Raw genomic sequence first — 19937 nt, forward strand, 5'->3', positions numbered from 1 at the left:
GATCTTTACAGGGGGAAAAAAGGTTTATTGCTGTTTGTAAAACTTATTTCTGAGGAAGAGTCAAGAGGGTAAAATTCTTCTTGCAATAAATAAACTTTTGTTTTTCCCGCATGCTTAATGATCCATTAACAAAATCACAGGAATGCATGGCTCAGAAACATTCAATTTAAGACTGCAATCTCATTAATAGATCACTTATGAAGAAAGAAGGCATTCTCCCAATTTCATTAACAGAATTCTTATGCTGAAGAAGGAAACTGAGAGATGAAAAAACAAGATCTGTTCAATTTCTTTTCAAAGTAAAGTTGGTCACATCTGCTTCCAATCTATGAAAACTAAATTCAACAATGTAAATTGTAGCAGCTGTCATATGATTGGGGAGATCAGCTCACACCAATGTTATCTGCAAGCCCAGGGATGTGTACCTGACAATGGCCCAGGATAACTCTCTCCACAGGCTCTGGGTCAGCACACAGACAGGAGTGGAGACGAACCATCTGTACAGGAAACCAATCAGGGTCACCCACAATTATGTTACTACCTCTTCCCAGGCAGTAATAGAGTCCCATCTGCCCCATTAGTCAGGTCTTGCTGCCCACAAGGAGCTAGAACCACTCCCACCTCACACACAAAACTCTTCTCCTAAGTTGAATTAATGACAGCAGCAATGCTCAGAAACAGAAAGCCAATATAGCAAGGCCTTTGTAGATACAAGAGAGATCAAATAATTCAGGAACATTCACACTGTTAGGATCCCTGTACGAGGATTCCTGTACGGACACTTAATAAAGATAGTTGAATTCACAGTGACCGACTCAAAGGAACATTACAGTAAGATTACAAGATTTTTACTATTTAAAAAAAACCCAAAGTAACATCAACTAAATATTACTTAGTAGGCAACGAATACTCTAACCCACAAAAAAGGTAACCCTTATTAATGTTTTATGGCAACCGATAACCCCAGATGCACTTAAAGTACAGAATTGCAGTTTATTTCCGAGTCATTTCCAGCTTTCAGTGGATTCACTTCTCTTCATTTTTCTGAGTTCTGAAATCCAGTGACTGTTTAAGGTCCTTTCCCTTGATCTCCTGAGAATTCCTAAACTGATTTACAGCAGTTAATTCCTTCCCCTGTCCACACAAGGGTGAAAACTCCAGCATCCATAAATTGTTGGTGGTTCCTTCGCTTTGACGGTGGGCAAACTATCTTCAACATTCTGCCTGGTAGCCAACAGAGAAAACCTTTCCATCTGCAGATTGCAATGGCTGCTGTTCTGTCTCTCTATTCCTTTTCAAAAATCTGAGACAGAAAATTTGTAATAAGAACGTCTGCTTCTGCATTTATTTTCAGGTGTTAAACCTAGCATGTGCGTTTCAACAACATCTGACCTGGGCCTGGTCCTCACTGTAACCACACCATATAGGCTTGTTGTTGAGCAGAACTCAGATCACATGCGGCAGAATTCTGCAGTGGGATTTCACATGGCAGAGGCAACTCGCCATCGGGATCTTCCAGTCCTGCCAAAGTCAATGACGGTTTACATTTCTATGGAGTTGGTACATGTCTATGGTTCTTCCTTAGAAAAGAGAGCACAATTAGAGGAGTGCAGATATCTCTATCTCTGATTTCCACCGCTCCCCCACGAGGAGCTATGCCTTGAGCTATCTAGGTATTAGGTTCTGGAATTCCCTCCCTATGTCTCTCAGCTTCTCGCTTCTTCTTCATGGTGCTCCTTAAAACCTACCCATCTACTATACAAACACAAGTCATTATTATTCTCTGTGCATCCTGCACATCTATGCAAAAGAGGTCAGTGGATTTCTTCACACTAGTCACTGGACCTACCAGGGTCTAAAATTACTCCAAAGGTAATTGCGGTCAATAAGACCATTTTTAAAAAAAACATTCAGACGCCAGGAGATCTGGGGCGAGATGGAACGGCCTTGTCGCTTTCAACCCGGTGACATGACGAGGCTGTTAAATCTCGAGAGGCCTGTTGCGGGATTTGCGAGGAGGGCAGTATCCAGAGTAACATATTTAACTGTTCACTTAAATATGTATGCGCCAAATTCTCCCAAGGCCCAGGAATTAACACCTGCGTCTGGGAGGCCTCGCCAATGTGCCATTTAGCACTGGTCCACACAAACAAGGACCAGGCATTATGGCACCTGGGGGCAGTCTCCCAGGTCATCGGAGGCCCCCGGGTGGTCGGGCTCTGGGCAGAGTGGTACCCTGGTACTCCCACTATCACCTGGGCACCCTGGCAGTGCCTGGCTGGCAGGTTGTCAGGCATCAGGCCTGAGGGTGCTCTGCTCTTATGAGGTGGGCTTTATGCAGAGGAACAAGGCCTTTGTTCGGATCTTGCGTGGCTGGGTCTGGAGAATTGACTTTGTTTCTGCTGGGCTCATCCATCTGGTAGCGATCGTTGGTCTTGAACTTGTCTTCTTGTCGTGATGCTGCACTTAGTTTTAGGCGTAGGTTGGGGCCAAGAGAGACCGAGTGCCAGGGCCAAGAGAGACCGAACACATGGCTGTGTCTCTTTTTATCCCTCTGGGATTTCGCGCTCTTTGGGGCGGTCCTTAGCTTTGGACCCAATAATTCGACAGGCTTCGATCACTGCCTTCGATTTTGGCCAATAAAGGGGCAGGTGCCTTGATGGCTGGGTGTGTCCTGAGCGGTCATTGACCTTGGCTGTTTTTGCTTTCTTAGCAAAGGGAGTGGCGCCGGTTAGTCTGCATCTGTATCGGTTACCTGAATACAATTATTTTGTTCTGGGGAAATGGGCCATTAGAATGCAAACAAGTGGGGGTTTTGATCGCGTCTAGCTATCTGGGTTGCAAATACACACACAAACTCTGAGTGTGTCTGAGTCCTGGGTTGGCCATAATTCCCATGGTCCTTTGCAGGTGGCCATCTGAGATGGCTACAGTAAGCGTGGGACTCAGATGTGCAGGGAAGATGGATTGGCCATGCTAAATTTCCCCTTAATTGGAAAAATTTACAAGAATAAAAATTAATAAATATTGTTCCTCAATTAACAGAAAATTTTGGATCTTTTAAAAAGTTTCACATGCTACTGCTTAAACTGGAATCCTATGATTTTAACAGGATGAATAAGAAACTAAACAGGATGAATAAGAAACTAGAGTAAGCCACATATTCATACAACTTCAAGTGAACAGCTAAACAACATTGTTACGCTTTCTGTTTTTTTTTTACTTTTATACTTTCACCTTTAAGGGAGCACAGTTGGGGAATACCACTTTAATTTACGCGAATGATTATAATATTGTAAGCTATGAACTAATTGAATACAAAAGCAAGGCACATGAGAAATGGGTGCAGGAGTAGGATATTTGACCCTTCGAACCTGCTCACCATTGTGTGATCTTGGTTGATCTTCTACCTCAGCATTATCTTCCCATACTGATCCGATAAACCTTAATCCCTTTAGCATCCAAAAATCTCTAGGCTTATTATTTTAATAATAAGACAAAGATGAAAGAGCTAGTGCACCAATAATCTACTTGAAAGGGAGGAGAGAATCAGGTTCTGCTCTCATCCGTTTATTTGATTGAAAACCAGCAAATGATTTTTCGCTGGTGAATAGTTTGAGATTTACAAAAGGGAGATTTTAGTTAGAGATAAGATTAGATATTTTGATCTTCACAAACTAAAATTGATAAAAACACATTCATTATTAGTGTGACTTCACAGGCTGGTCCACAGGCTGAGCCCCCTAGTTCTTTTAAACTGGTCTGCCACTTTCTGCATTCTTTAAAGTTAAGGTAGCTACTTAGGTGAACAGCACTCTCTCCCTCAATGTACTGAGTTCCCTCACTCATGAAATTTCAAAGCTCACGCTCTGTAACTTGTTGCACTCAGTAACCAGCTGCTCTCTTCGTGCTTGCTTATTTCCAACATCCATATGGTTACTTTCCATTTGAGATCACTGCTTTTTCTTTGTGTTAGGTGGAGAGATTACCCCTTAATTCCCAATTTTCTAGTGTTCGTTGATGTCACACTCAGTCAAATGCTGTCTTGATATCAAGGACTCTCTTTTCACCTCTGGAATGCAGCCATTTTGTCCACATATGGACCCAAACTGTAATGAGGTCTGGAGCCAAGTGGTCCTGGCAGAATCCAAATTGAGGACCAACAAGCAGAATATCTGAGCAGGTAAATACCATTTGATAGCACTGTCAACAACAACTTCCATTACTTTTCTGTTAGAAATTAGAACTATGCCTTATGTGTACTATGTATCATATAAATTACACAGAAATGTGCACACGCCAAATGCTTGGTATGGGGAGAGAACTGCTGATTTCTCTACAAACAAAGCCAGTAGAATGTTTATTTTTAGGCAAGGACAGTTAGCCTATGAAAAGGGCCAGAATGCGCAGATGCATGAATGAGTAGCCAAGTTGTAAAACTGTCTCTTAGCCTTGTTTAATAAATAAGTAAATAACCTTTACTGTCACAAGTAGGCCTACATTAACACACTGCAATGAAGTTACTGTGAAAAGCCCCTAGTCGCCACATTCCGGCACCTGTTCGGGTACACAGAGGGAGAATTCAGAATTCTCAGCTGGTATGGGAATCGAACCGGCACTGATGGCCTTGTTCTGCATCACAAACCAGCTGTCTAGCCCACTGAGCTAAACCAGCCCCTTAATAAAGGTGCTTACTGAAGTGCCTAAGTTAATCAGTTAAGGAGTTACTTTAGTGGACAGAGTGATTCATCCTATGGTCTGATGAGGAATTAGAAGTTAGGCTAGATGAGTGACATCATGAATAACTCCAGGCATAAACAACTGATAACCGGAAACACCAACAAAAGGAGCTCCTGAATGCGTAAGTTTGAAAGTTAGAGTTAGTATGCCATAAGAAATATTGAAACTAGCCATGGAGAATAGGACAGGATGAAATTAGGGAAACAATCCCTAGCATAGTGCAAGAAAATAATTGTTTAATTTGTCGAAAATATAATTGGTTAACAGAAACTTTGTCTAATGGATATAGGATGAAAGATGTAGGCTTTTACTCCATAGCTTAAACAAAGAACACAACATATTATCATGTATCCAGGGGAACCTTTTTTCGGACAATGAACTTCGGTCAATATGAACTGCAGGCACACCCTCAAAAAAGCAGACAAAAGTTAAGGATTGGAAGGGCTCCACTGCAGCAGATGGTGGAAGGGAAATCCATGCTGATTTGGTCCAACAGTCTTGGATACACACACATATATATATATATATTTAAAAAGAGAGAGAGAAAGAAAACGAGAGAGAGAATGAGAGAAAGAGAGAACGAGATAGAGAGAGAGAACAAGAGAGAGAACAAGAGAGAGAGAGAGAATGAGAGAGAGAGAGAACAAGAACGAGAATGAGACAGTGACAGAGAGAGAGAGCAAGAGAGAGGACAAACAAGAGAGAGAGCAAAGCGGTGTTCAGCAGACCAGCCACACTCTGACTTGGATTTGCACTGACTTCTTGCTGTGGTTGTATGTTTTTGTTGCATATCAACTGTGTAATAATGATCAACTTCGATAAAACTCAACATGGCAATCTTCTTTGGTGATCACTCCCTAACAAGTATGATTGTCCACCTAAGAAACTCCCATGTTACTGCTCATGGGTTCTTGCTGATGGGCCCCATCCTAGAGCCACATTTTTGAACGCACACTTGGTAGGTATTTGCGGGAGGTGGGATTGGTCCTTGAACTCTAGATTGCTGGTATTCCTTTATCAGGCTCCTATTCTGTACCTCCTCTTGCCGTCGCGTGTCCTCGAAGAATTGTGTCTCTTCCCGTCGAGTGTCCTCGAAGAATGGTGTCTCTTCGATCAAGACGTTCCTCCAAGTTGGTCCCTTCTGAGCAAGGGTCTCACTGGCATTGACGTCTATGTTGCATTTCTTTAGGTAAGCCTTCACTTCTTTGAAGTGCTTCCTTTGTCCTCTCCTTGTTCAGAAGCCTTCCTTGAGCTGGGCAAAGAAGATTTGCTTTGGTGGTTGAGCCTCTTGACATCCTAAGCACATAGTCAGCCCAGAGGAGATGGTTTTGGATGACCATGGCCTCTATGCTGGTGCTCTTGGCTCCTTCAAGGACATCATTGTTAGTACGCCTGACCTCCCAGCTAATGCAGAGAATCCTTCTCAGACAGTATTGATGGTACCTCTCCAGGGCCTTGAGGTGGCATCTGTAGATCATCCAGATTTATGAGACTTACAAACTGGTTGGAAGGACAACCACCTTGTACATGCACAAAGATCTTGGTGTCAGCACGGATGTCGCGGTCGTCAAAAGATTCTCGTCCTTAGTGTCAGAAGAAAGTGCTCGCGGATTGGATACAATGTTGGCAATGAGTTCCAAACTCCCATCACCCTCTGGGTAAAAAAGGTTTTCCTCAAATTCCCTCTAAACCCCCTGCCTCTTACCTTAAATCTATGGCCCCTGGTCATTGATCCCTCCACCAAGGGCAAAAGTTTCTTCCCGTCTACTCCATCTATGCCCCACAAAATTTTATACATCTCAGTCATGTCCCCCCTCAGGCTTCTCTGCTCCAAGGAAAACAATGCAAGTCTATCCAATAACTAAAACTCTCCAGGCCAGGCAACATCACAAGTAAATCTCCTCTGTACCCTTTCCAGTGCTATCACATCCCTCCTATAATGTGGATTCCAGAACTGTGCACAATACTCTAGCTGTGGCCTAACCAATGTTTTAGATAGTTCCAGCATAATCTCCCTGCTCTCAAATTCTATGCCTTGGCCGGTAAAGGCAAGTATACCATATGCCTTCTTAATCATTGTATCCACCTACTCTGCTGCCTTAATTTTCGTATCATCCGCAAAATTACTGACCAACCCTATTACATTTATATCTAAATCATTTATATAAACCACAAACAGCAAGGGCTCCAACACTGATCCCTGCAGAACCCCATTGGACACAGGCTTCCAGTCAGAAAAACACCCCTCGACCATCACATTCTACTTCCTGCCACTCAGCCAATTTTGGATCCAATTTGCTAAATTTCCTGGTATCACATTGCCTCTTATCTTCGCTATCAGTCTCTCATGTGGGACTTTATCAAAAGCCTTGCTGAAGTCCAAGTAGACTACATCAAATGCATTTCCCTCATTTACACACCCGATCACCTCTTCAAAAAATTCAATCAAGTTGGTCAGACCTGACCTTCACTTAACAAAACCATGCTGATTTCTCGATTCATCTCTGTCTCTCCAAATGCAGATGAATTCTGTTTCTCAGAATTGTCTCCAATAGTTTTCCCATCACAGAGGTTAGACTGACGAACCTGTGGTTTCCTGGTTTATCCCTTTCTCCCTTCTTGAACAGTGGTACCGCATTGGCTATCCTCCAGTTCTCCGGCAACTCTCCTGTGGCCAGAGAGGAATTGAAAACAGCCTCGGACACATTTCATCTGGTCCTGGAGATTTTACTACTGTTAAGCCTGCCAGAACCTCTTCTCTGTCTAACTCTGTCTATGTTAATATGTTTAATTTCATTACAGTCCTTCTCCCTGATTTTTATACTCAAACTGTCCCTCTCACACTGACTAAGTATTCATTTAGAACCCTACCTACATCCTCTGGTTCCACACACAAATTACCTCTGTGGTCCTTAATGGGCCCTACTCTTTCCCTAGTTATCCTTTAACGCTTAATGTACTTGTAAAACAACTTAGGATTTTCCTATACTTTACCTGCCTATATCCTTTCACGTCCACGTTTTGCTCTCCAAATTTCCTATTTAAATTCCCTCTTGCACATTCCATACGCCTCTAGGGGATCTGCGGTTTTGAGCCATCGATAGCTGTCATAAGCCTCCCTTTTTCTCCTGATCCAATGCTGCATATCCCTCGATATCCAGAGTTCACTGGATTTGTTGGTCCCACCCTTTTTCTTGATAGGAACATGTTGGCCCCGTACTCTTCCTATTTCCCTTGTGAATGCGTCCCCACTGTTCCGTCACAGATTTACATAAAAGTGTCTGCTCCCAGTCTGCTCTGGCTAAGTCACATCTGATCGTATTAAAATCAGCCTTCCCCAGTTTAGAAATTGGTCTCAGGCCCATCCTTGTCCTTTTCCATAACAATCTTGACTCTAACGGAGTTATCATCACTGTTTGCAAAATGCTCCCCCACTGATACGTCAATCACCTGTCCAGCTTCGTTATCAAAAAAAGTCCAGGATCACCCCCTCTCTGGTAGGCTACCTTCGTACTGGCTTAAAAAGTTCTCCGGGATGCCCTCCTGCACCATTTCACCTGTTTCTATTCTCACTAGCACGTGGCACCAGAAGTAATCCAGAGATTACTATCTTTTGGGTTCTGTTTTTTTAATCTACTTCCTAGCTCCCTAAATTCTGCTTTCAGACCGGGGCTGGTTCAGCACAGGGCTAAATCATTGGCTTTTAAAGCAGACCAAGGCAGGCCAGCAGCACGGTTCAATTCCCCGAACAGATGCCGGAATGTGGCGACGAGGGGCTTTTCACAGTAACTTCATTTGAAGCCTACTTGTGACAATAAGCGATTTTCATTTTTCATCTCTTTTTCTGCCTATATCGTTGGTACCAATGTGTACCACGATATCCGTGTCTGCACTCCCCCTTCAGTATGCCCTGCAGCTGTTCGATGTTATCCCTAATCCTGGCACCAGGAAGGCAACATACCATCCTGGAGCCTCTTTTGTGGCCACAGAAATGCTTGTCTGTTTCCTTTACAATTGAATCCCCTACTACTGTAGCCCTGACATTCTTCCTCTTCCTTTTTTGTGCAGCAGACCCACCTATGGTACCATGATGTTGGCTGCCATTGCTTCCCCTTCACAGTCATCTCCCCATCTCCCACATCTCCTGCTTGACTCTGCCTCCAAGGCAGAGGTACAAAGAAGAACTAGGGAAATCAAGAACCCATAGTGGACGGACGGCGAAAACAAAGGAGCTGCAACTCCTTGCTGACACTCGGGGCTTCTTCAGTGACACCAAGGCAATACATGGACCCAATATCCCAGGCCTCGAACCAATGCGGAGTAAGGACGGAACTCTCTTGAGGGACAGAGGAAACATTAGCCTTCTATGGAGAGAACATTTCAAAGAACTCCTAAACCTTGATGCATTCATGTACGAGGACGTGTTTGAGGAAATCCCCCAAATGATCTTGGACTCCAACCAAGTATGGATGAAGTCGAAGCTGCCTTTAACTATATGAAGAATAGGATCCCAACAGAGATTTACAAACTTGGAGGAGAAGAGATGATCTATCATCTCCATCAACTGTGGCTGAAAATCTGGAACAGAGAGGAAATTCCTGTCGACTTCTGGAATGCTGTTATAACCACCATCTTCAAGAAAGGAGACAAAGTGAACTATGGGAATTGTCGAGGAATCGCCCTAGTCTCCACAGCCGGGAAGGTCATCACACGAATTCCCGCTAGCCGCCTTCTCCCAGTCTCTGAAGAACTCCTTCTGGAAAGCCAGTGTAGCGTCCCAAGAAAACTGTCGAACAACGGACATGATTTTCACTGCTCAGCAACTTCAAGCGAAATGCCATGAGCAACATCACCCACTCTGCACGGCCTTCTTCAATCAGACCAAGGCTTTTGACTCAAGCAGGAAGTGCTATGGAAGCTCGTATCAAAGGCCAGCTGTCATTCATCATCATCCTCAGACTCCGCCACGACAAGATGTCAGCGACAGTCCTCACTGACGCATATAAGACACAAAGCTTTGAGATCAAGATTGGAGTCAACGTACCCATACACTGGTTGCAGTCAATGCTAGTTGATAGCAATATTGTTGATAATTGAAGGTAGATTTAAGGGGCATAATTGACCAGCTTGGATTTGTCCTTTTGGGGACAGGAAATGGTTAGGTAATTTTCCACTTTGTCAAGTAGATGTCATGTTATAGCTGTACTGAAACAGCTCAGCTAGAGATCCTTGGCTCAAGTAATAGAGATTTATGGGGGTGGAGTAGGCAATGTTGCCTAAACAAAAATTATTGTCCCATTCCATGTATCAACCAGTCCCCTAGTCTACTCAGACTGTATATTGACTTTGGCCAATTGAATAGATGATGCAATTGGTCCTGGGCCACCATTAGTAGTCTACCATTTGTCCCCCACTACTTTCTCACCTATGTGCTGAACATCTCTGACATCACTTGCAGTATTGGAACCAACCGCCACAGGTTATGTTGATAACAACATTGTTGTTGATTGAAGTAGATTTAAGGGGCAGTAATTGACCAGCTTGGATTTGTCCTTTTGAAAACAGGAAATGGTTGGGTAATTTTGTTATGTACTCTGGTTCTTAACCTCTTCACTGCCTCTTTTGGCTTCTCGTTGTCTGCATGCTTTCAAATTGCCTATCCAATGGATAAGTCACAATCAGGTCACGGATAAATCACAACTTCCTCCTGTTTAAAGTTGGGAAAACCAAAGCCATTCATTTCAGCTCCAGGGTCGTAGCAATGGAGAAAATTTCAGAGATAGAGAAGGCAAGGCTGTAAAGGGACTTGAACACAAAGAAGAAAATGTTACATTTAAGGTATGGGGATTGGAAACCATGTGGTACACTGAGGTCAGGTGAAATGGATACACAGAATATGATACCGGCTTTGCGTTTTAACTGAGATGAAATTCATTGGAGGATCAGGTATTGGATACCCGGTAAATGGGCCTGAAAGCAAATTGAGTCTGGGAGATGCCAAAAGGTATGAATTTGGATTTCCAAATGTTGGGGTTTGAATATTACAGCGCTAGATGATCCCGCCATGGTTTCAACAGGCTTTATGATAGAGAGGATATGGAATTAGAAGCTTGGCTTGGTGTCAAGTAGAATGCTGAAATTTTGGGTGGTCTGGTTAGTAAATGGTTAAAAGCAATAGCTCTAGTCTTCCCAATATATATTTTAGATTTTTCCAGGACTGGATGTTAGATAAACACTGACAGGCAGAGACAATGATAGGGTTGACAGAGATGGGAGAGGTCCAATTGGGTGTCATCAATATGCATGAAAAATAATAATACTATAATATTAATCGCTTATTGTCACAAGTAGGCTTCAATGAAGTTACTGTGAAAAGCCCCTGGTCGCCACATTCCGGCGCCTGTTCGGGGAGGCCGGTACGGCAATTGAACCTGCGCTGCTGGCATTGTTCTGCATTACAAGCCAGCTGTTTAGCCCACTGTGCTAAACCAGCCCCCAGAGAGAGTGATGTTGAAAAGGGGCAGCATATAGATTAGGGAAAGGAGGAGGAGATACAAATTAGTAATGGCGCATTCCCAAGGTGATGTTTTGAGGGTGAGAGATGCTCTGGCTGCGATCAGATAGGTACCAAGAGAACCAAGGGGAATAGTTCCATGAAGAGAAGTTTTGGAAGTGAGGCATATATGGGCCGACAGTGTGTAGGGGCTGAGGAAGATGTGTAGCAATAATGCACCATAGAACATACAGTGCAGAAGGAGGCCATTCGGCCCATCGAGTCTGCACCGACTCACTTAAGCCCTCACTTACACCCTAGCCCCGTAACCCAATAACCCCGCCTAACCTTTTTGGTCACTAAGGTCAATTTATCATGGCCAATCCACCTAACCTGCACGTCTTTGGAAGGAAACCGGAGCACCTGGAGGAAACCCACACAGACACAGGGAGAACGTGCAGACTCCGCACAGACAGTGACCCAGCAAGGAATTGAACCTGGGACCCTGGCGCTGTGAAGCCACAGTGCTATCCACTTGTGCTACCGTGCTGCCCACATGCTCACAGTCGCAGGTAATGTAGTCTGTGACTTTGTTTAAAATGTTTTTTATGCTGCAAGGGGGATTCAAACAGAGTTATGGAGAAGATAGACATGGATTTTGAAAGTAATAACATATTCAAAGACTTGAGGGTATAGTGAAGTTGGAACAGAAGCCATAATCTGCAAGGACAGGGGTTGGTAAGGGAGATATTGCTTGAGAAAGTGTATCATTTACAATGCCAAAGAGATTAAGTGGTCATTCATGGTAATAAGTGTCAAAAGGAGCAGGTGGTGAATCTCATGGACAACATGAGCTTGTAGAGGGGACACACAAGGAACAAATTATTGAAGAAAAATTAGAAACCCTGGGGTTTAGGGCTAGGGATAGAGGACCTTGGGAGATGTTTGTTTATATAGGCAAAAGGTACTGACAGAAATCAACATAAGTATCTAGGTTAAAAAAATATATTTGCAATCTGTTGGTACATCCAAAAATGAGAGGGGCAGTTTTGAGAGCTTTTAGGAGACAGCTAGTACCGAAGAATATAGGCCGAAAGAATCTTTGTTCCCCAGGATAATCCTAGATTAGTGAACAGTTTTGGCACAGATGACCTGATGGAGATTGATATGATCCAGCTGGATATGTAGTGAATGGCTTAAAATGGATACGCACCATACATGTTCAAGCCTTCTTGTAATGGAGGAAGCAGAAATAGCAGTTCTACTGGGGGGGCAGGGTTGTACGGTGGCACAGTGGTTAGCACTGCTGCCTCATGACGCCGAGGACCCGGATTCGATCCCGTCCCGGGTCACTGTCCATGTGGAGTTTGCACGTTCTTCCTGTGTCTGCGTGGGTCTCACCCCCACAATCTAAAGATGTGCAGGGTAGGTGGATAGGTAGTAAATGTTTTACCTGGGAAAGGGCAACTGAGTGAGGCTTAGATTTCAAATGTGAAATTACATGTGTCATGGGTTCAGAATCTTCTCCTGGGGCAGGTGAGAAGGAAGTGTGTTTGGGAGGGGCAGGAAGGTGGTAAAGGATATAAGGTATGCATTAGAGATGACCTAGTCATGATATGCGCAACATGAATAATGAAGCTACAAGAGTTGGTGAGGTGGTTATCCAATGGAATCAGAAGGAGCAGAGCGTTGGCCTTGAGTGAGGAGATGAATGATGGCCTCAGCTGTCAGCACACCAGTAGATCCAGTATAAATGAAAACCAAGAGCCAAAAACAAGACAGGCTAGGGAGCTGGGTAGGGTAAAGCACCCACTGATCAGAAGAGTGCAGACAAGAGAGCTGAACAGGGAAATTGCTGTAGGACCATACAGATCAGCAGCAAGGTCAGCAGCAGGAACATGAGGAGCTAGTCCACAGAGTCTAGTAAATGTCATTGGAGGAGGACTGGAGGATGAGTGAAGCGAAGCAGAGTCAGCTGACATGGAAAGTAAGCAGATGGCAAAGCAGAGATCATTTCGCAGCCTGGGAAACAGCAGGAAGAGATCAAGAGTTGGCCCAGTGGGAGTGAAATATCTCAGGGGAGCAGCAGAAATGGAGCTTCCAGAAGCAGTTCATTAAAGAATACAGCTGCTTGGCTAGATCAGCTCTGTTCAGGTGCAATTTCTCCAAAGTTTTTGCTGATTACTTGGAGTTGTGGCAGAAGATCAGGTGCAATTACGAGAAAATTCTACTGGTGTCTAAATGGCACTCAGCACAAACCTTTTTGCAATAATCATTTTGCAGCAACATGTTAACATTTTTGTGGAGATTCAATTTGGGTGGCTAATGGCATCACCAGGTAATGGATGCAAGCAAATTAGCTTGCGACAAATAGAGATTAATATTCAAAGAATATGAAATCTGCTGTAAAATCTAACAGTGAAGAACTGACCTTTCAATTTGGAAAAACAAAAGATGTAAAATGTATGTGTGGTTAGCTGGTCTTATCCTGTAGTTTGAAAATAGTTCAAGTTGTCTTCATAGAATTTACAGTGCAGAAGGAGGCCATTCGGCCCATCAAGTCTGCACCTGCCCTTGGAAAGAGCACCCCACTTAAGCCCACACCTCCCCTGTAGCCCAATAACCCCACCTAACCATTTTCTTTGGACACTAAGGGCAATTTAGCATGGCTGATCCACCTAACCTGCACATCTTTGGACTGTGGGAGGAAACCCACGCAGACAGGGGGAGAACGTTCAGACTCTGCACAGTGACCCAAGCCGGGAATCAAACCTGGGATCCTGGAGCTGTGAAGCAACAGTACTAACCACTGTGCTAAATGAATTGATGAGGGCAATGTTTGTTTGAAAATCTTTCAACCTCTACGCATTGAATTATATTTACTTGTGTATCTTTTGTTGGTATAAAACCATAAATGCCTTAATAAAATGTTTGTTAAAAAACAAGAAAATCTTTCAACCTCATTTATGCGCTCTTCACAAATCCCATTCATCACCATACTTGTTGTCCAAATCAAATCGGAATAATATTCAAGAGGATGATAAAGCTGATAAACAGATCATTGTTTTTATTTTCATAGAAGCCAAGATAAGGAATAAAAAAGGATGGTAGGGTGCATTGAAAGGAGGAGTAAGACCCCATGATCTTTTGTGACCTTTCAAACAATGAATCCTTTTTGCAGCCAAATTTGATTCTTAATAGAAGAGATTTTCTGAAGGTAATGGCCCAGATCTTGCCATCCCAATAGCCGTGAACACTGACATTCGCCACTATTGAGGACCGCAATGGAAACTAACTTCTGGGGAGTTGGCCTAATGCTGCCCATGCCCTGCGCCCCAGTTTTGCTCACTCTCCACCCCCGCATCAACCATGGCTCTGCTCATAATGCCTTCCCCACACTGTACATGAGACCCAGCCCCTTGGTCCCACCAACAACTGGAGGGAGCTAATAATAATAATAATCGCTTATTGTCACAAGTAGGCTTCAATGAAGTTACTGTGAAAAGCCCCTAGTCGCCACATTCCGGCGCCTAGAATTAAAAGTTGAAGAAATTAAACATTTAAAACGCTTAGAAACACTTAGCTGTCATTGAGCTGAAGGCAGATCTCAAGGGGGATATTTTCAGATCATATCAAAAAAGGTGTGGGTTTGCTGGAATTGTGTCTCACGACTAGATCTCCCTACTCACTTCAACGATGGATCCATGCTACAGTCAGGAGAGCAAGTTCCCTCTGTAGCCACGAGGAAAGTAGGAATTCAATTTATGCAGTCTGCATCGTATGCCTTCACATTACCACAGACTACAACATCCGGGCCAATATCTTTCCAGGACCTACTAGCCCAAAGAAGCAACTGCATCGTAGATTCTGATTGACTGATCTGACTAGATAATCCCCATAAAGCCGGACATTCATTGCAGGATTTATAGAACGTACCTGTCTGGACTTTTCTCCCTCAAATTACATGGTTAGGTTGTAACAGTGCAAGGGCTAGGATCTCATCACCATTATAGAAAAAGGAACCAGTGAGGGATCATCTGCATGCGATTGTCTTTGAACTTCAAGTAGAAACACTACAATGTTTACACTTATATAGTTACCTGGAATGGGGTGCATCGGCAGGCACTGAAAAAGGAAAATACTTGCATTGGAAAGAGTTCAGAGAAGGCTCAGCAGGCTGATTCCTGGAATGAGGGGCTTATTTTCTGAGGAAAGGTTAGTAGGTTGAGCCTCTGGGTTAGGATTCTTCAGCCACTCCGCTGCAAGACCATCACAGGTGGGGCACGGACCATGTAAAGGTCCATTGGCCTCAGGCAGGAATTTCCAGTCGCTGGGTGAGTGTGGGGTTTCGAACAATGAAAGGTGACCTTATTTTAACATACGATTCTGAAGCTGCCCGCCAGAGAAAATGTTGAGAATATGATTCCCCTCATGGGGGAGCCTGGAACGAGGTGGGGGGGGCACAGTTTCAAAATAAAGGATCTCCTATAAAAGTTAGAGATGAGGAGGAATGTCTTCTCAGAGGCTGGCTAGTATTTGGAATTCTCTTCCCCAGAGAGCAAAGGTAGCTGGGTCATTGAATATATTCTGGGCTGAGTTAGGCAGATTTGTGATTGACAAGGGAGTCAAGAGTTATGGGGGGTGGGGTGGCGGTGGCAGACGGGAAAGTGGAGCAATGTGGCATGATCTTATTGAATGGCGGAGCAGGTTTTTAAAAAAAAATTTAGAGTACCCAATTCATTTTTTCCAATTAAGGAGCAATTTAGCATGGCCAATGCACCTAACCTACACATCATTGGGTCATGGGGGCGAAACCCACGCAAACACGGGGAGAATGTGCAAACTCCACCCGGTCAGTGACCCAGAGCCAGGATCGAACCTGAACCTCGGCGCCGTGAGGAAGCAGGGCTAACTCACTGCACCACCGTGCTGCCCCATGGTGGAGTAGGTTTGAGAAGCCAAATGGCCCACTTGTGCTCCTTTTTCTTATGTTCTTATTTAAGTATCTATTGTTACAGGTCAACAAGGGAGATTGCAAATTTTGTAAGTGAGAAAACATCCTTAATCTGTAGACTTTATTAAAAAAACAGGATCATTAAGAAAGAAAAGATTAACCAATCCACATCAAACCTTTTTCAAGTCCTTGGCTTGCACAACAGTCAGGAGATTAGATGGAAAGATAAAAGAAATGGGGTAGCAGTTCCAGGGCGGAGTTTTGTAAGAAAGTGGAAAGGGAACAATAATTTGATTTGAGCATATATAATAATGAAAATGTACAAGACCAGCCACAAAACGTGTGCTACTATGGGAATTAATAGCCCACCCATTTGGAAAGGTAGGTGGGCTATGGACTGAAGATAATCTACTTTATTCATTACACATTGCAATCATGATCTTCTTTCTTGCATTGCACATCAGCTCCTTACAGCAACAATGATACCAGCACCTGTAACCTTCCTTGAAACTCGGTTGGATTGATGCTGCATCATTTCTTTAAACACTTGCAAATATAAATCTGAACGACCATTCAAAATCTGTACTTCAAATTATTAATCCTTAGGTATTGTGTCAATATGCAAACGCGTCTTGTATTTTATTGAAGAAAAAGTAATGATCAGTAATGAATTACTGATAAATGTTCAAATAAAATGTTATGCTAATTTTAATGATTGTGCTGCGGTTATTTCAAACAGAGCACAAAAGGGCAAAGGAAGCAAATACCAAATATAGTAGAAACGGTTGTCACTGGAGTGGATACTGAGAGGAACATGCTTAGTTGATGTACATTTTAGCACATTTGTAGCATGCTGTGAGGCAATATTATTTGACAGCAGTTTCCAGGCAACTGTGTATTGCCAGTGCTATTAGAGCAGACTTGGCCTTGTAGGTGTTACTCATTCATTAATCATGTACACTTCTATCATTTCCTATTATGAGATCAATCAATAAAATGAATTGTGTCAAGTGATTTTGGATTCAGTCCTCAAAAATAGAGTTGAGATAGGCAGCGAGTGTCATTTGTCTTGTATAATGGCCTGGCTTTCACTTTTGAGGAGGGTGGGTGGGGGGGGGGGGGGGAGAAATCAGAAAAGCTCCCGGCGTGGCCTGTCCAGTTGAGGGACAAGTGCCTGCCAAGACAACATCTTCATTGGTGGGGGCCAGGTGCAAGTTGGGTTCGGGCCAGCCGAAGGTGGGTGTGGAAGTGGGCTGTTTAAAAGGCTTGCCTCGATGCCGTGAAATTTTAGCCAAGTTAAAAACAATGGTCCTCCATCCCTTACCCCTCCTTTGCTCTCCAAACACTCCCCAATCCAATCCATCCCCTCAGGCCCCTCATGCTCCCATTCCATCCACTCCCTATGTCCCCTCATGGCCCCTATGCCAGCCTCTGCCCTCAAGACCTTTTTTATAGGAGAGATGAATCAACAGAGTCCATTAAAAAAAAAAATTGTCTTACAAAATCAAACTTAACACTGCAATGTTCCCGTTGTACACTTCCCAGAACCAGTGGGTATGGAAGGGTCAGAGCTTGACACCGGGGGGGGGGGGGGGGGGGGGGGGGCAGAAGGGGACATAGAGGGTGAGTTAAAAGGTAAAGCCTGCCCATGGAACTTGGCATAGGGGCATGAGTGGGATCTTTTGAATTTGCCTTTTAAAAAGTTTCCTCATGCACATTAGGATTCATGACTTCTTTGAAGGGCTGTAACCACAAATCATTAAAAATCTGGCCCGCCCCTGTGTGAATACATGATCTGGGTACAAATTGAATTTATTGTATTGGCTGTTAATGCTCCTTCCAATTTGTAAAATAGATGAAAAATGCAGGGGAAGAGGACATGCCTAACCCCATAATGGAGCTAGCCAGGTCAGGAGTGCCAGATGTGGACTTCTGACACAAAGCAGTGTAGTGCTGGCTTTAAAGGCACTCTCGAAAATTGCACAGCTTGGGAATTGGGTCAGGAGGAATCTGGACCCACTCGCGTTTTTAAAGGGCTGCCAAGTCAACCTGACTCACAAACATCTGAGCCTTTAACGAAACAACATTAGTACATTTGTTTTATCTATTACATACACTTCTGTAACAATACTTTTTGTTTTCGTCCCCGTACCAACATAATTGCTCAAGAGACTTTATTGTATTTTGCTGCTTTCCTCATCAATCTCCAGCTTCATCACAAGGCTCTTCTCCTAGCATGCTACACACATTCTCTTATTGAAGCTGGGTGAATTAACTTAACTCTCAAATCTCCTGCCCTTGTATTAACCACTAAAAGGTGCATAAAAGTGGACTGAATTACACTGTCCTGTGATTTTATCTTTGGGAATATGCCTATCCAGAATTTACCATGTACAGAAAACTGTACAAAAATGAGACCGATCAACCTTCTGCTCATTTTTCTTTCCCATTTATGAAAGCAATAAAAAGTGCACGAGCCACAAAAACATCTGTGTGAATACATGATCTGGGTGCAAATTGAATTTATTGTATTGGCTAGTAATGCTTCTGCCAATTTGTAAGTTAGATCAATACTTCCCCCACATTTCACTCACCGTATTCGCTTCTCTTCAACTTTTCTCAACTGTTCATCGCGGTGTAAAACTTCCAAAATCATTTCCTTTTCATTGTCCAATAAGAATGACAGATTGACAATCTCAGTAGTTTTGGACATGCTTCTGCAGTGGCAATCTTAACAACACTCTCCTTGGATGTGGTGGCGCTGGTAATGAAGATTAGTTGAGAAGAAAATTACTGGGCGAAAATTCAGGAGTCAATGAAGTGAACGTAACAAATGCGAACAGAAATGGTTCAAGGTGGAAATCTTTCCAACGAACATGATTAAGTGTATTCTCTCCAAAAGTAACTCTTAGAGTGGCGCTGTTAATACTTTTTCAGGATGTGCAAATCGACAGTGTTCCCTCAAAGCAATTTTTCAACAATATCTTGTGAAACAAAGTCAGTATCTTCCAGTTCCCATCGCATCGATCCCAACATCAATCCATGTGGGCACCTGAAAACGTACACATTTACTTCTTTTGAGCTCGGGGGGTCACCTTTGTTGTTAAAAAGGGAAAGCAAAAGTTAAGTCAATAAAATATATTCTTAAACCTTGTTAATATCAACTAGCTAGTTTGGTAATCATTGAGCCTGGCATGTCCGAAATGGAAAAAATAGATTGTTGTTCACAATTAATCAATTACTATCCTGGAAATGGTATATTTTAGAAGTAATTAATTTAACAATGTGACAAATATTAATATTTAGTCACAGTACCCGAGTAACTAATTGCAACTTTATATAACAGTTTAGTAACACAGTATTGGCTCACTCCAAAGCTACCTTTTTAGCTAACCTGGTTAGCAGAGCAGTTAAAAATGAAAATATTCATTTTGACTTGCCGATTGGTTTGTTAGCAGGAACCTGTATCTAAACCGGGTGACTCATTTAGGCAATGGTCTGTACAGATCCATCTCAAATTGAGGGGATGAAAGGTTCTTGCATTTACTGGCTCTAAGTGTCATATGTGAAATGCAACTCCAATCCCACTCCTGGGTGCATGAGGTTGCAGCACACAGTGTTCCTAAATTGGTACTAATATCACTTAGAACCAGAGAATGGCTGGTGGGGCAAAAAATGGGAAATTAATTGGAAGTGTGTGTCTAGTGCTGCAGTAAAATTCTGCCAATTAAATGGTGAATGCAGCTCCTT

General features: G+C 43.2%; 1 protein-coding gene across 3 annotated transcripts in view; it reads right to left on the reverse strand.

Annotated features, from left to right (window-relative positions):
* sytl5 (synaptotagmin-like 5) overlaps positions 1–19937 on the reverse strand; it is a 338284-nt gene that overhangs the window by 129345 nt on the left and 189002 nt on the right. For 2 of the 3 annotated variants that reach the window (XM_072513890.1, XM_072513891.1), the window contains exon 1: positions 18782–19128. In XM_072513890.1, the coding sequence (XP_072369991.1) occupies positions 18782–18900 (119 nt within the window). In that variant the 5' untranslated portion in view covers positions 18901–19128. Of the gene's footprint in view, positions 1–18781; positions 19283–19937 lie in introns of those variants that run through there. The other variant, XM_072513889.1, reaches the window with a different exon arrangement.

Source organism: Scyliorhinus torazame, chromosome 8 (genome assembly GCF_047496885.1).
Source record: "Scyliorhinus torazame isolate Kashiwa2021f chromosome 8, sScyTor2.1, whole genome shotgun sequence".
Lineage (NCBI taxonomy): Eukaryota > Metazoa > Chordata > Chondrichthyes > Carcharhiniformes > Scyliorhinidae > Scyliorhinus > Scyliorhinus torazame.